Source organism: Pelophylax lessonae (assembly GCF_965119305.1).
Source record: "Pelophylax lessonae genome assembly, chromosome: 1".
Lineage (NCBI taxonomy): Eukaryota > Metazoa > Chordata > Amphibia > Anura > Ranidae > Pelophylax > Pelophylax lessonae.
This window is the reverse complement of record NC_138768.1, coordinates 640,934,568-640,949,237: the sequence shown is the minus strand read 5'-3', so window position 1 is coordinate 640,949,237 and position 14,670 is coordinate 640,934,568. Positions and strand designations below refer to the sequence as shown.

Sequence of the window (14,670 nt, the reverse complement as noted above, 5' to 3'; positions counted from 1 at the left end):
ATCAATTTAAAGGTTTCAAAACTTGCTTGTGCTCTCAACCAAACTGTCAAACCATGAAATGGCTGGTGTCATAATTGATCATATGTGCAACACCATAGGAGTTGCAGATCAAACAGAGGCTAAGATGGCAGCTTCCTTGGCTTAAAAGGAAAGTAGGTTTTAGTTTTGCTTCAAGTGTGGCAAGGCCCTATATAATAAATCATATAGTAATGTTCATTGTTTCCTGCAATGTCACAAATATTTAAAATATATGAAGACATGTACCTAAATTAAAAATGGTATATATATATATATATATATATATATATATATATATATATTTATATCAATGTATTTTTTTCTAAAATAAACAAAACACAGAATTTTAACACAAATTATCATTATTATTTATAATACCTCAACATTTTAACACAAATTATTATTATTAATACTTAACAGACTCTGAAAGTAGTTGGGTACGATGCTTAGGGGCCAATAGCAGCAAATTAACTCTAAATATAACCTATTCATCACAAGAGATTGTTCACAAAATTTATTTATTTATTTTTGCAATGTTGGAAAACAAGAAAGCACTGTGTGGGAAATATAACAGAGGTAATTTGTTTAGTTGCTAGTGCAGACTGTTCTTTGATCAAATTCTGTTTCCTAAAGGAGAAAGGCAGTTTTAAATTAAAGAGCAAACAGGCATAGAAAAAAGGAAGCAAGTAATCACAGCCTTCCCAGGAGAGAAGATACAATGCTAGAACTCCAGAGATGCTATTTAATAAATAAACACCTTTGTTTCACTAAGTTAATTTATCTACAGGAAATAATCTTAGTTTTAATTATATTGCAATGTGTCATGTTTAATAAAAGGTACATGGAGATGTTTGACTTTCACGTATTAAAGTCAAAGCACTGCTCTGGTGTAATGTGTAGGTTATAACAAAAGCTAAACTAAAAGAGTAGTGCGTATAGTATGTCGTTTGTTTAATTTCTGTTAAAATAAATGCTGGTAAATCAGTAAGATGAAGAAAATTATATTTATTTAGAAATTGCTTTATTTTATTTCTATGGGGTTGACATATTATGCACTGATTTGCTGATTTGCTTTACATTCATTACATACATACAGTATCTTCAGCTCTGAGCCCTGCTCCCTTGAATCACTACCACTCTATCCGGTTTTAAGCATCCATAAACACCCTAACATTAGTGATGAGCCGAACACCCCCCTGCACCAGAACATCTCGAACAGGGGAAATGTTCTAGCAAACATGTAAAATCACAAGTCCTCATTTTAAAGGCTTAAATGTAAGCGACTATTAATCACCTGATGGTCCAAGGATTCAAACCCACAGCCTCTCACTTGCTAGCCTGTTATTCTAACAGCTACCCCACCAAGGCAGCTGAGTAACCTATAACTCTCTCTGCCTAACAATTCTCTATTTGAGAGTGAAAGAGCTTTTATAGGGCTCTGTCATCACCAGCTCCCCATAATCCATTGCTCAGGTGCATTGAATAAATTACTGGCCTCAGTAATTTATTCACTGCACCTAAAGCAATGGATTATGGGGCGACATCAGAGCCCTATAAAAGAGCTGTCAAACTCAGATAGAAGCTAGTTAGCCAGAGAGAGGGACGGCTTGTGACATCAGGTCACTATATAAGAACTGTCAAAATCAAAACAGCTCATTCCACGGGAAGCAGAGAAGCAAGAGCTGCTTCTTTTTTTTTTTTTTCTATTTTTCGGGCGGACTGATCATCGGGGGACAGTATTTTTTTATTTTTTAATAAAAGACTTTTCCAAAACTGGCTTTTGTCATTATTTTTTTGTACACTTTTTTGGTGAATGGGTAGGGGTACCATGTAATCAATATCCATTCACATAGGGGGGGTGGGATCTGGGGGTCCCCTTGTTAAAGAGGATTTCCAGATTCCGATAAGCTTCCCCTGCAGACCCCCACAACCACAGCCCAGAGTTGTGGGGAAGAGACCCCTGTCCCCATCAACATGGGGGCAAGGTGCTTTTGGGTGGGGGGGGCAAAGCACCCACCCCCCATGTTGAGGCCATGTGGCCTGGTATGGTTCAGGAGGGGGGGGCGCTCTCTCCCCCCCACCCCCATCCTGGCCAGCCAGGCTGTGTGCTTGGTTAAGGGTCTGGTATGGATTGTAGGGGGAACCCCACACCATTTTGTTTTCTAATTTTGGCAAAATCCATACCAGACCCGAGAGGCCTGGTATGGACTGGGGGGGGGGTTCCATGCCATTTTTTTCAGCAATACTGACATAAACTGATATAAACTGAAGGAAGTGCCTATATATATATATATATATATATATATATATATATATATATATATATATAAATAACTTTGATCTCAACAAACTAAAAAATATCTCGTCCTGCTAGCAATGTATTATTTATTATAATATTCCACTTTTAAAACACCCGTTGGCCAAAAAATTTAATCTCACAACCACTGCAACTGCAGGTCTGGTATTCTACCAGCTACGCCACCATCAAATACAGTTAAGTTGAATCCACTTTCCCTACCAGACTAACATCAAAACATCAATACTCTCCGTATAAAAAAAAAAAACATAAAAAAGGTCCATTTGGACTAAATTAAATTAGAAACTGCCAAACAGGGGTAAAATAAATAATAGGGGGTTACAAAAATTAAAGTTGCTGGTAACTGTAATCAGGTTGCCATGAGGGCAGGTTTGGATCCTGCTGGCCATATTGCCACTGGCCATGTGGCATTTGGCGAGGTGGTGGCTGTTGTGGAGGTGGAGGTGGAGGGCATGGGTGCTCCTGGCATGCATGGCTGTGCTCATTAAGGATGCCATTTTCAGCGTTTTGCAGCACATCCAGAATAATTTTTCTGGCATACTGACTCTGCCTGAGGTCCACCTTATCTAAAATTTTGCCTGTCATGTTGCCGAAGGACTCATTGGCCTCCGGGTTGGCGACATAGGGCTATGGTGGCCTCCTGTATAAATTCATCGGTGATGTCGTCGATGTGTTTCCTCTTTTGCCTCCGTTTGGCAGGAGGAGGTGGTGGTGGAAAGAGTTCCACAGGCTCCTCAGGCTCCGCAGGCTCCCCAGGCTCCTGGCTGCAACCTGCCTCCTCCTCAGTGACACTTCCCTGTTGATGAAATGAACAATTGTTTAAAATGTTATAGTGTATATAAAAATGCATGTTTGTTATATTATTGTGAACAAATAGCAGACTTTACATACAGTGGCGTATCTAGGGTCTCCAGTGCCCTTGTTGAGGAGCTGTATTTGGCAACAACCCCCCCCCCCTCCCCCAAGATCAATGTAAAAATGTAACCCCCCCAAAAAAAAAATATAAAAGGGCATTAAATGTTTTTCATTTGTCCCTTGTTTGCCCAGTGTAGATCTCTCTAGTGGGCAATCATTGTCTCAGGTGTGAAAAACAAGAAAGAGAGGGGTGAGAGATAGAGAGAGGGAGAGAAAGAGGGGATGTGAGAGAGAGAGGAGGGGGGTTGCAGAGAGAGAGGGGCCTGAACTTGCAGAGGGCTTGATGTAGGGCATTAAGGGTGAAGCGTTGCAGGAAAACATGAATAAGGGAGCCACCTGCCTTGCTGACCCACAGTGAGAGACCAGAGACATGGAAGCAAGGATGGATGTATCATTTGCAGGAGCTGTTCGTTTGTTAGTTTTGTTTTAAAAAAGGTTGAGCCGGAGGAATGCTGAGGCTACAGCAGTGTTTGTTAGGACCAGAGGTGTGCTGGGGATGCAGCAGTGTTTGTAAGACCAGAGGTGTGCTGGGGATGCAGTGAGAGGCAGTCTCAGTCTCCTGGTCTTTTGGCTCAGCTGCTCTCAATGTTTTACACCTGCATGAAGCAGCTCTCAATGTTTTACACCTGCATGAATCCGCCTGCAAACTGTGGGTTCTGGGGTGTGCAGGCTGAGTGGATTGTTCAAAAAATCATTAAAACAATGCCAATGTTTTTGTGACCCACCCCCCTTGGCCTGCGCCCCTGGCGGTTGCCTGTCATGCCAACCCCTTGCTATGCCAGTTTACATAAAGGGTCAATTATGCTTTAGCTTATAATTTTGTTACATGATTAAATTTTAGCAGACAATATATAGTGAAATGCCATACCTGAGTAAAACTCTCCTCCAGGATATCTTCATCCTGGCTTGGATCAACTGACACTGAGCCCTCTGCCGAAGTCGAAGGCAGTGTTGAGATGGATGGCCTCGATTCCAAGGTGTCTACCAGGAATCGCAGGTTATCAAAGTACCACAGCCGTGGTACATGTACATTCTGTGCACCTGCTCCAGACTTGGTGGTATCCTCAATTTTCTTAACCTCCCGCCTGTAGGCACTGCGAATGCTGTTAATTTTTCGCCGTACATACTCCACATTTGCCCCAGGACAGACGGGCTTGTAGAAGGCCACTAGGTGTTCAATGGCCTGTTGTTTTAGTTTCTTATTTTTATATTCTGCCCACTTGACTTTCCACAAACAGGGCAGTTGCCTGAAATCATCAATGAAACTGATGAGAAAGTTGTGTGTGGTGTAATTGTCCACCATTTTGCAGGACAGTATATGCCTGCAAGACACAACACAACACAAAACATATTAAAATAGCATGTATTTTGGGACATAATAAAGATATTCATAGTAAAAGCTGTATAGGGCCCAAAACACACACTTTCTATTAAAATAGTCGTACCTTTGTTTGTGGGGAAAAGTCGTGATTCGCCGCTCGATCGTGCTCCAACCCTCGATATGTCCGCTAGCGAATCGTCGGCCGAAAGATCTGGCGTCCTTTAAATACAGAGCATGCGTCAACTCCTCCTCCAGTGGCGGGCTTGTGCAGGGGTGTGTACGTGCTGAAGATCAGGCCTACATGCGACACACACACCTGAAGCAGTGGAACAATCTTTTAATCAAGAAGAATGTCTGAAAGATCTCAGAGTTCATCAAGTGGGGGCCGAAGTGATTGGGCCACCAGAAAATCAAGGGCTACACCCATGACAAAGCCAGAAATGGTGGAGATGGTCTCCATTTTAGAAAAAATGGACTATGATGGCAAGTTGGCAAATTACGACCGGCCCAATGCCAGGAAAGATGGCATCATGGATAAGGTGGTGGCCTGTTTGCTAAAAAAATTCGGTGTGGAGCGATCGAAAGATCAAATTAGGAAACGGTGTTCTGACCTGAAACACCGTGAGCAGGATCAGCTGGGCCAAATCCATCGGATTTTGAAAAAAAGTAAGTTTTATTTTTTATTTATTTTTTTAAACATGCAATATGTTTTTTATAATTTTGTGTATGTTGTATTAACATGTCTAGATTATAATGTCTATGTAAAAAGTTAGATTACTCATTTTAGTTGTCATGTCGTGATTAGATCGATCTATTGTTGATGTTTTAGTATATGACATTAAAAGTCAGGAAGCCATAGTTAAAAATATATGTATTGTGTTGCAACGAACGTTCTTTCCTGCACGAATCTTCTCTGCAAACATTCCTATTAATCACAGATTATTAATCAAACCTTTAAATAGGAGAAAAACGAAAACTCCATGCCAAACTATGGGAAAGGAGGAGGAGAGGTTTGGCAGCTCCATCGACAGTTGTGGAAGAAGATGAGGACATGGGCCCAGATGGTGGCACAGATTCCACTAAAGGTAATTGGTTCCTATGCACAGTCAAACATTAATGTACCATATTTTTTGTAGATAACCATGTACATGTCTTCATATTTGTTACTAAAAGAGCTATCAAGCAGGGCACCATGTCCTAACAAATGTACCTCTTGTGACTTTTATGATATGGCAACTTTTTTGTATTATGTAGATGAAGACATTATTCCGGAAATAATCCTGGTGGAGCCAACAAGTGACCAGACACCAGAGCAACAAGAAGGTTGGTAGGCACAGATTTTTGTGTAGTGGGATCATAGAAATATGTGTATTTGCAATGATTGTTTAACCTTATATTCTTGTATTCCCTTACAAATTTACATTGCAGATGTTGCGTCATGCCAGGATGTGGCATCCCCAGCCATGTCAGAACCCCGATCTCCTGGCAACTTGGCAAGAAGCGTGGAAGCCACTTCCAAAACTGTGGAGGATCCAGGACCAAGTGTCAGAGAGCCAGTTGTGTGCCCACGTAGGTTTTTTCATAATGATTTTTATCAGTGTTATTTGTAGCCTCCAATTGTCAACACTAGTTCCCTATGGGAGCCTCTTTATTTGAATGGAAGTGGCACCGTAAGTTGGATCAGGATGCTCTGACTTGCGGGGCCACTTGCGCTGTGAAGATTTTTGAGGGGGAACTACACAGACAAATTGAATAATTCACCGTGGGTGTCCCCCCCAAGTTCACAACCAGGCCTTTGGTGTGTGGTATTGAGTTTGAGGGTATGCCCACAACAAAAAGACAGCATGGGTTACCCCCAAAACCCCTACCAGACCCTTATCCAAGCATGCAGCTTGTCAGGCCAGGAAAGAGAACGAGCCAGCGGACCAAACACCCCCTGGACCACAGCAGGACACATGCCCTCAACATGGGGGGGTTTTATTGCTTTGGGCCAGGGGGCCTCTGCACCGCACACCCAAAAGCACCTTGCTCCCATGTAGAGGAGGACAAGGGCCTCATCCCCACAACCCTGTCTGGTGGTTTTGGGGGGTCATGCGGCCAGGGGGTTCCTAGGACTTTGGAAGCAACCTTTAACAAAGGGTGGCCCCCAGATCCCAGACCCCAATCACTATGTGAATGGGTATGGGGTACATAGTACCCCTACACATTAACCACATAAATGGAAGTGTATGTGAATAACGACAGGAGACGTTTATGAAATGTTCTTAAAGATCTTCATCCGGTCTTCTCCACTCTGCTCTTTGGATCTTCTCCTCTCCAGTCTTCTGCTGTCCAATCTTCTGCTCTTATGTTGTCTGCTCTTTTGCCCTAGGCTCTTCTTCTTCCTCCTGTCCTCCTCCGATGCTGTTGCCGTGCATTTTGCCTGTCTCTGGTCTCTGCATCTTAATATATATACATTACGACCATGCCCTCACAATGATGTCATCATGTGTTCACACCCCTAATGAATATATAGTAAGCTCAGGAGACCGTCAGAATCATCAGCAACAACATTGGAGGAGGACAGGAGGAAGAAGAAGAGCCTAGGGCAAAAGAGCATAAGAACAGGGTAGGTATTAACTCGAGAGGATTTTAAGATTACCTGCACACCAAATGTTTCTCTATTATGACCTCATGTAGGTGATTCACATTGACTCCGTTGTATTTTATTTTCCAGATCATGTATTACATAGTTGCACTTTGGCCAAATTGACCCGTGAGGCTCTTCAATGCTGCTCAGACCTAGAGCAAATAAAGGAGACTGCAACGGCATTGCAAACCAAAATGCGTGATTTTGTGGACATGCTTGGCAAATTCTAAAAAAAAAAATTTAAAAGTTTTTAATGTTTGTATTGGGATGTTCCTGATGTTCAAAATTTTATATAATCTTTTATGCCAGTTTTATGACACTCAGATGTTAAAGAGTGTACCCAAGTTTGGGAAAAGCACTTTACACCACCCTAACCCTAACCCTAACCCTAACCCTGTGAATGTTTGATACTAAAACATTTTTACATTCAACAATGTGTGTTCAATTCTTTATTAGACTTTCGTTGGGGGGTCGAGGTCTAAAGCTGTGTAAAGAAGCACTAAATGTATGATGGCTGTCCTATTCCCATATTTACACGTTAATGAAAGCATTTTGGACACTGCCATATGCGAGTTGCTGGAGGTGTCAATGAAATGTTAAAGATACCCCCAGTTTTAACGCATATCACAGTGCGATCTGACATTTCACACAGGATCGGATCACACAAGTTTGAACGACTGTGCGATCCTATCCTGATGCGGCTGAATAAATGCATCATGTGCGACTTTTGTGCGAGTGCAGTGCGAATTGAGCCATACAAACTGTATAGATGATTTTCGCATGAACATCTGATCGCATGTAATAAAGGAGCAGTGCGCTACGATATTACATGCCATCAGATGTGCAGTGTGAATTGAGACATATACACTTTGTATGGCTACATTCGCAATGAGCACGCATACAAGTCGCACGTGACCCTTTATTTCGGATGAATCTGGATTGGATCGCACAGTGCTTAACACTTGTGGAATACAATCCTGTGCAAAAAGTAAGTGGCGGGTCACCCTTATGCAATGCTGGAAGGCTGCAAAGTCGCAGACTTCCCACATCGCATAAGTGTGACTCAACACTCAAGGTACTAGCAGTCCTAGGATTCAATATGGCATTGATATTGCCAGTAGCAATCAGTGTAGGGAGATCAGTGTAATCTATAGTGTATTGCTTGTTCGTTGCTCTAATTCACTTTCCATTACCTATATATATATAACACTTTGAGATGAACAATGATCAAGTTTCACATAACACTGAAATATTCTAACATTGGTGGGCAGTGAGAAGGATGTCATAAATGAATACAACATAACAGGTGTAGGTACGTTGTTAATACCCTAATGTATTATATGAAATATATAGTATGGGCACCTTCTGGACAATGACCACCAATGTAAGATGACATTAGATGAACCTTGGGTGTGACCTAGTTCTCAATGTGAGAGGGTTTGTGGAAATTTTATGGGGTGCAGAAGGCCCTTGTATTTACACCACTGGCTAAAAAATAACACATGGCCATCATCACTTTGGATCAGCTGGTGAGAGACTACAGCAAAGAAACCCAATGATGAATGTATTAACCCTTCCAAAGTCACACATATATAACACATGATTTACACCAAAAATTATGTTGGCCATATGTGCCCAAATGATTAGAATCCACAATACAGAATCATAGCAATTTTTGTTTAATGTGTTCTAAAATAATAGATCGCTGACATTTATCTTGTGTGTCAAATCTTTAACAACATTAATGTGTGTGTGACATTGATTGCTGCCATGACACAGCTCCTCTCCCCAAGAAATAGTCCAGATATTCCTGGCGGATCTGACGGGCCCTGTGTGATGCCAATCCTGACCGTCCAACTTGCATTGACGTCATGGACTCCACTTGGTCTGGAGGTTGGGCCTCTCCACTTGTACCTGGCATAGCAGGGTCTGTATCCAGTTGCTGCAAAACATAATTGTGTACATTCCTGCGTAGGAAGTTGTGCAAAATGCAGCAACACAAGACCACATTATCCACTTTGTACAGTGCCAGGTGTATGGACGTCAGGAATATCCGGAACCAGTTGGCCATTATCCCGAAGGCATTCTCCACAACTCTGCGAGCTCTGGACAACCGGTAGTTGTAAATCCTTTGGTCGGGGGTGAGGTTCCTCTGAGGGTAGGGCTTCATGAGATGCTCCCCAAGCGCAAAAGCATCATCTGCGATAAACACAAAGCTCATACCCTCAACAGTTTGCTCCCTGGATGGCAGGTTCAGAGTGCCGTTCTTTAGACGACGAGCGAACTCCGTCTGCTCAATAACTCCCCCATCCGAATTGCGGCCATTTTTGCCAATATCCAAATAAATAAACTCATAGTTTGCATTAACTATGGCTAGCATGACTATACTAAAAAAACCTTTATAATTATAATAAAATGTGCCGGAATTCGGAGGGGGGACAATGCGGACGTGCTTCCCATTAATAGCACCCCCACAATTGGGAAAATTCCACTTCTCCAGAAATTGAGCAGAAATCTCCAGCCATTGCTCTGCGTTTGAAGGAAACTGTGGGGAAACAAAAAAAAAATAAAAATTAGTGCTTGAGCACATCACATTATTAATTACACACACAGTTGTCTGTTAAATGCCTATGCAACTTGTTATAAATATAAACAACAGGAAGGCAAACGTTTGGATTAGGGGATGTAACATATACATACATTTATTTTCAACCTCCTATTGTTCTTATATTGTAAAGGGCCATACACACTATAAGATTCTCTGAAGACTTTTTCCTGCAGATTTACCTTTTCTATGTAGTGCAAGGGCCTACCAGATTGCATAGGATTTTTTTTTTTTTATATTTTTTTATTGAAGTTTCAAAATGCAACAAACAGAGGAATACGTTCAGTATTACAGTGACAAACCGCACGTTCAAACATGTACCAACCAAACGTTGAAATAAACAATATATGTTAAAACATAGTAAGTTGAAAAAGGGGGAGGGGGGGTGGAAGTCCGTCATCCATAGACAGTAGGCAACGTGGTTTTGGGAGGTGACCTAGTTTGAGAAGAAGAAGGCACAAGAGAAGGCACAAGAAATGGCACAAGAGATCCCTAGATATAGCGATTAACATATGAACCATATCACATAGCAATAGCATAGGATTTTAAAGTGTTTGTTGGACCTCATATTATTTGGTTTAGGTAAATCGGAAGGATAAATTGTTCTGACAATCTTATAGTGTGTATGGCCCATTATACTCACCAGCTAGAGCAGAGATTTACAAACTATGGCCCTCCAGCTGTTGCAGAACTACACATCCCATGAGGCCTTGTAATTCTATGACATTCACAGACATGACTAGGCATGATGGAAATTGTAGTTCCTGAACAACTGGAGGGCCGTAGTTTGAAGACCTCAGAGCTTGAGCTTGAGATTTAGCATGTGGGTGGGGGATGGGTAAGTAAAACTGGGCATTTATACATCAATAAGGGCTTAAGGTCAGTGAAGGTTTTAACATCATTACATAAACATACACAATCATAGGTGGGAATGGATGGACTGATGTATTTTAGATAAATCATAAACTAGGTAATAAAACATTGGCCAAGGAATAATTGTTTGAGAAAAAGTAATAAAATGACCCAAATTAAAAATACTGTTAACAGGCAATGCGTTTAGGGACACATAGGAGAAAATGCTGGGGTGGTTAGTGGGTAATTTTACAAATGGTTAACATAATCTACATCTTTACTACTATGTGCATGCGGACAGAGGGTAGTTACAAAATAATGGCCTGTGTCAATTGCTGTACATCCAAAAACCTAATAATTCTGGTGAAACAACTAATACATGTAATGTAAAAAATCAAACATACCTTGATATAGTCCTTCTGCAAGACCTTGATGATGGCAGAGCAGGTCTCAGGGATGATGACTCCAAGTGCTTGGGGGGAGATGCCTGTGGTGAACTTCAGATCCTGCAGGCTTCTCCCTGTTGCAAGATACCTCAACGTCGCAATTAACCTTTGCTCAGGAGTAATTGCAAGCCGCATACAAGTATCCTGCTTCAGAATATAGGGGGACACCAGGGCAAGAAGACGGTAAAAGATGGGATCCGTCATCCTCAAATAATTCCTGAAGTCATCAGGATTATTTTCCTGGAGCTCCCTCAGCAAGGACATATGAGAAAATTGATCACGGTTAAGCAACCAATTTTTCGTCCAGGAGGTCCGCTTCTTCTTCCTATTGCTCGTACGTCGTCTCAGAGCCAAAACTCCAACACTAACGACAGCAACGGACGAATTCACGGTCGCCATAATAAATTCTCGAACGATGTCTCGGAAAATAGCGAAATGTCGTCAACCAAACAAATGCTACCGAAATCAGCGCGAGATGCCCAGAAGGGTCACGGCCAAACACTCACTTCCTCTTTTGTAGCGGCGAACGTGCGTGGAACGTAGTGACGTCATTTTCTGTCGGCAGACAAATGTCCTGGGCAAGTTTTGAGCACTTTTCAACAGACAAACAACAAACACGCCAGCCGCGAACATTTGTAGGACGTTCTGTCGGCTGACGATCGGTACGTGTGTACGGGCCTTAAGTTAATAGACCAGTGCATGATTTGGAAAAACTATAGGCTCACTTTCAACAGATTCAATTCATACCAAGTCCTTATGGGGAATAAAAAAAGTATTCTAGATTAAAATAGGTACCATGTGTAGCTGAGTAGAATCTTAACTGTTAGGCCCCTTTCACACAGGCGGACTGTTCAGATCCGCCTGTCCGTTTTTTTGGTGGATATGAGCGGATGCCCCATGCATCTCTATGGGGCATTGGATGTCAGCGGAGACATGTCTACTGACATCCAATCCGATCCATCAAATCTGGATGGATGGAAACCCCATTTTCCATCCGTCCAGCGGATGGGATGGGATGGGATCGGATGAGAACGGACAGACAGGTCGATCCCCCGCTGAGAAAAGCCGAGTCCGCTGACGGACTCCCCTGTGTGAAAGGGGGCTTAGTTGGGCAAATTGACAGGTTTCCACCAGGCACAACTAATTTAAGGTTTCCCATAGACTGGGGAGAGGTCTAGATTATATACAATAGCAACTAATGGAAGGCTTGGAGAGGCTAATTTGCCTGAATATTTGACTGTGTACCATATTGTCTATGTATTTTTTTATGAAGATCACAAGGCATCAATAAAAATGGGAGCAATTTCCACTGCTTTCAGCCTAACCCAGAAAGGAGTCCCAGGAGTAGTTTGATGAGAAAGTATGGAAGCTACTTGAGCCATATAATAGTAGTAAGATATATGAGGTACACATGATCTGCCAAAGCACATTTGCTAAAAAAGCAGATTTCCAGAAAAGCGGGGTCCCCCTAAATAAAGTAACTGAAGGCTTTTGAAATAGGCACAAAGGCAGGAGTCCAACTGGTAACACTCTGGTAGGATTCAAAATTGTTGGAAGCAGAGACATTTTGAATGCAATTATACAGCCAAGCCACTATGTTTGGCATTGTTTCAGTGATTTACAAAGTTGCTTGATGTGTTGTAAAAGGGTCATGATATTTTCAGTATATAATGTGTCATATTGAGATGTAATGCAGATCCCAAGGTATGGTAGATGTAATTGTTTCACACTTAAAGAATAAGATGACTAGAGCTAGAAGATCAAGTGCTGCATAGGACTGATGTTCAGGACTTTGGATTTGCTTTACATTTACCCTAATTACTAAGATAGATTCCAACCTGGACAACAGCCGGGTTACATTGGGAAGTGAGGTGAGAGGATTTGACAAAAATAGGGTAGTGTTGTCAGTGATATTTTTGGGGATATAGAGTTACCTTTAAACTTCTTATGTCTGGATTGGTTCTGATAGCAGTGGCTCCAGCACCATAGCAAACAGAAGAAGAAGAGCAGGGCAGCTCTGGTGTGTACCTCTAGAGATAGTGCAGCCTAGGTTCACACTGATGTGGTGCAGGGAATCGCATGTGATTTGGACAGGAATCACACTGCATTCCTGTTCATCTCACATGTGATTGTTTGCAGTGTGATTTGGGCCAATTTATTTTGTATGGCTCAAATCGCACCACACCTGCACGAAAAAGGTGCATGCGCCTTTTTTTTTTTTTTTCCGCACTGGAATTGGATCACATGGGTGCAAATACTGTGATCGCACTGCATTTTGCAAACCATTTTTGGGGTGTCATTAACCTAACATTAACACCCGCAGTGGATCACATTAATGAAGTGCGATTGTGATGCAGTGTGGAAAACACACCCAAATTGATGAGAATCCTGCACAGCATCAGTGTGAACCTAAGCGAACTGCAGAAAGCAAAAGCCAGCATATTGAATAAAGGCCTATGGATCAATGTAGAGTACACACATCAACGTGATGAAGTACAAGCCATTTTTTTTTTTTAATGTTTAAGTGTGTATAAGAAATATGGCCATGGAACCATGTCCAAACTGTGTCCAATTGCATAGGGAGACTATGGATCTAATGCTGTTTTGCCAAGTAGGGATGGCCTTGTGGTTCGCGGCAAACTTTGCTCGTTCGCAGTCCGCCGATTTTGCAAACATATGGCGTTGTTCGCGGCGGCCATATTTGTTTACATTGGGGAGAACTTTGACCCATGACACAGCCATCAGGTGGAACAGGACAGCCAATTGAGACATTTCAGCACATGGAATTACCCCCTACCTTATAAATAGACCTGACCTGGCGGCCATTTTACATTCTGCTTTTTGTCAGTGTAAGGAGAGGTTTGCTGTGGGGAGCAGAGACAGATAGTCAGTGACACAGATCGCTCTGTTATGGCCACAAAAGTCCATTTAAGGACTGGTATTTGGTATAGGTGTACTGACTCTTTTGCAAGTGTAGGGAGAGGTTTGCTGTGTGTAGCAGGGACAGATTGTCATTGACACAAAGTGCTCTGTTAAAGGTCCACAAAAATCCTTTTAAGGACTGGTATTTGGTATAGGTGTACTGTCTCTTTTGTCAGTGTAGCGAGAGGTTTGCTGTGGGGAGCAGGGATAGATTCTCAGTGACACAAATCACTCTGTTATAGGACCACAAAAGTCCTTTCCAGGACTGGTATTTGGTATAGGTGTACTATTCTTTGGTGTGCAGTGCACTATATAGGGGTTTAATACTCTCAATTACCATAATGCTAACTTTAGTCTCCTGGGGTTGGCATGATGCATGCCATTCTGTAGTTGGAGATCCGGACAGGGCGGAAAAAGGACCGGCTGACACATCTTCATCTTCCATGCCAATAGAAACCACTGCCTTATGGGCCGAAGGGGAACACCACCATGGCCGCTACTTTTTCCCTCTTTAAGAGGATCTTGAGTATTAACGGGAGAGGAGGAAACACATAAAACAGAAGAAAAGTCCAGGGTTTGGAGAAAGCATTCTGACCCAGGGCTTGCAGATGCCAGGTCTGGGAGAAGTAGTACAGGAGTTGGAAA

The 14,670-nt window shown here is 42.2% G+C and overlaps 1 protein-coding gene across 1 annotated transcript; it reads right to left on the bottom strand.

Annotated features, from left to right (window-relative positions):
* Positions 1 to 603: 603 nt before the first annotated feature.
* LOC309548889 (uncharacterized protein) lies at positions 604 to 14,470 on the bottom strand (the record flags this gene model as incomplete). Its single annotated transcript, XM_082248817.1, has 3 exons — positions 604 to 645; positions 9,164 to 9,745; positions 14,363 to 14,470. The coding sequence occupies 3 exons, from the start codon at positions 14,468 to 14,470 to the stop codon at positions 604 to 606; spliced, it is 732 nt and encodes a 243-aa protein (XP_082104943.1).
* Positions 14,471 to 14,670: the final 200 nt, after the last annotated feature.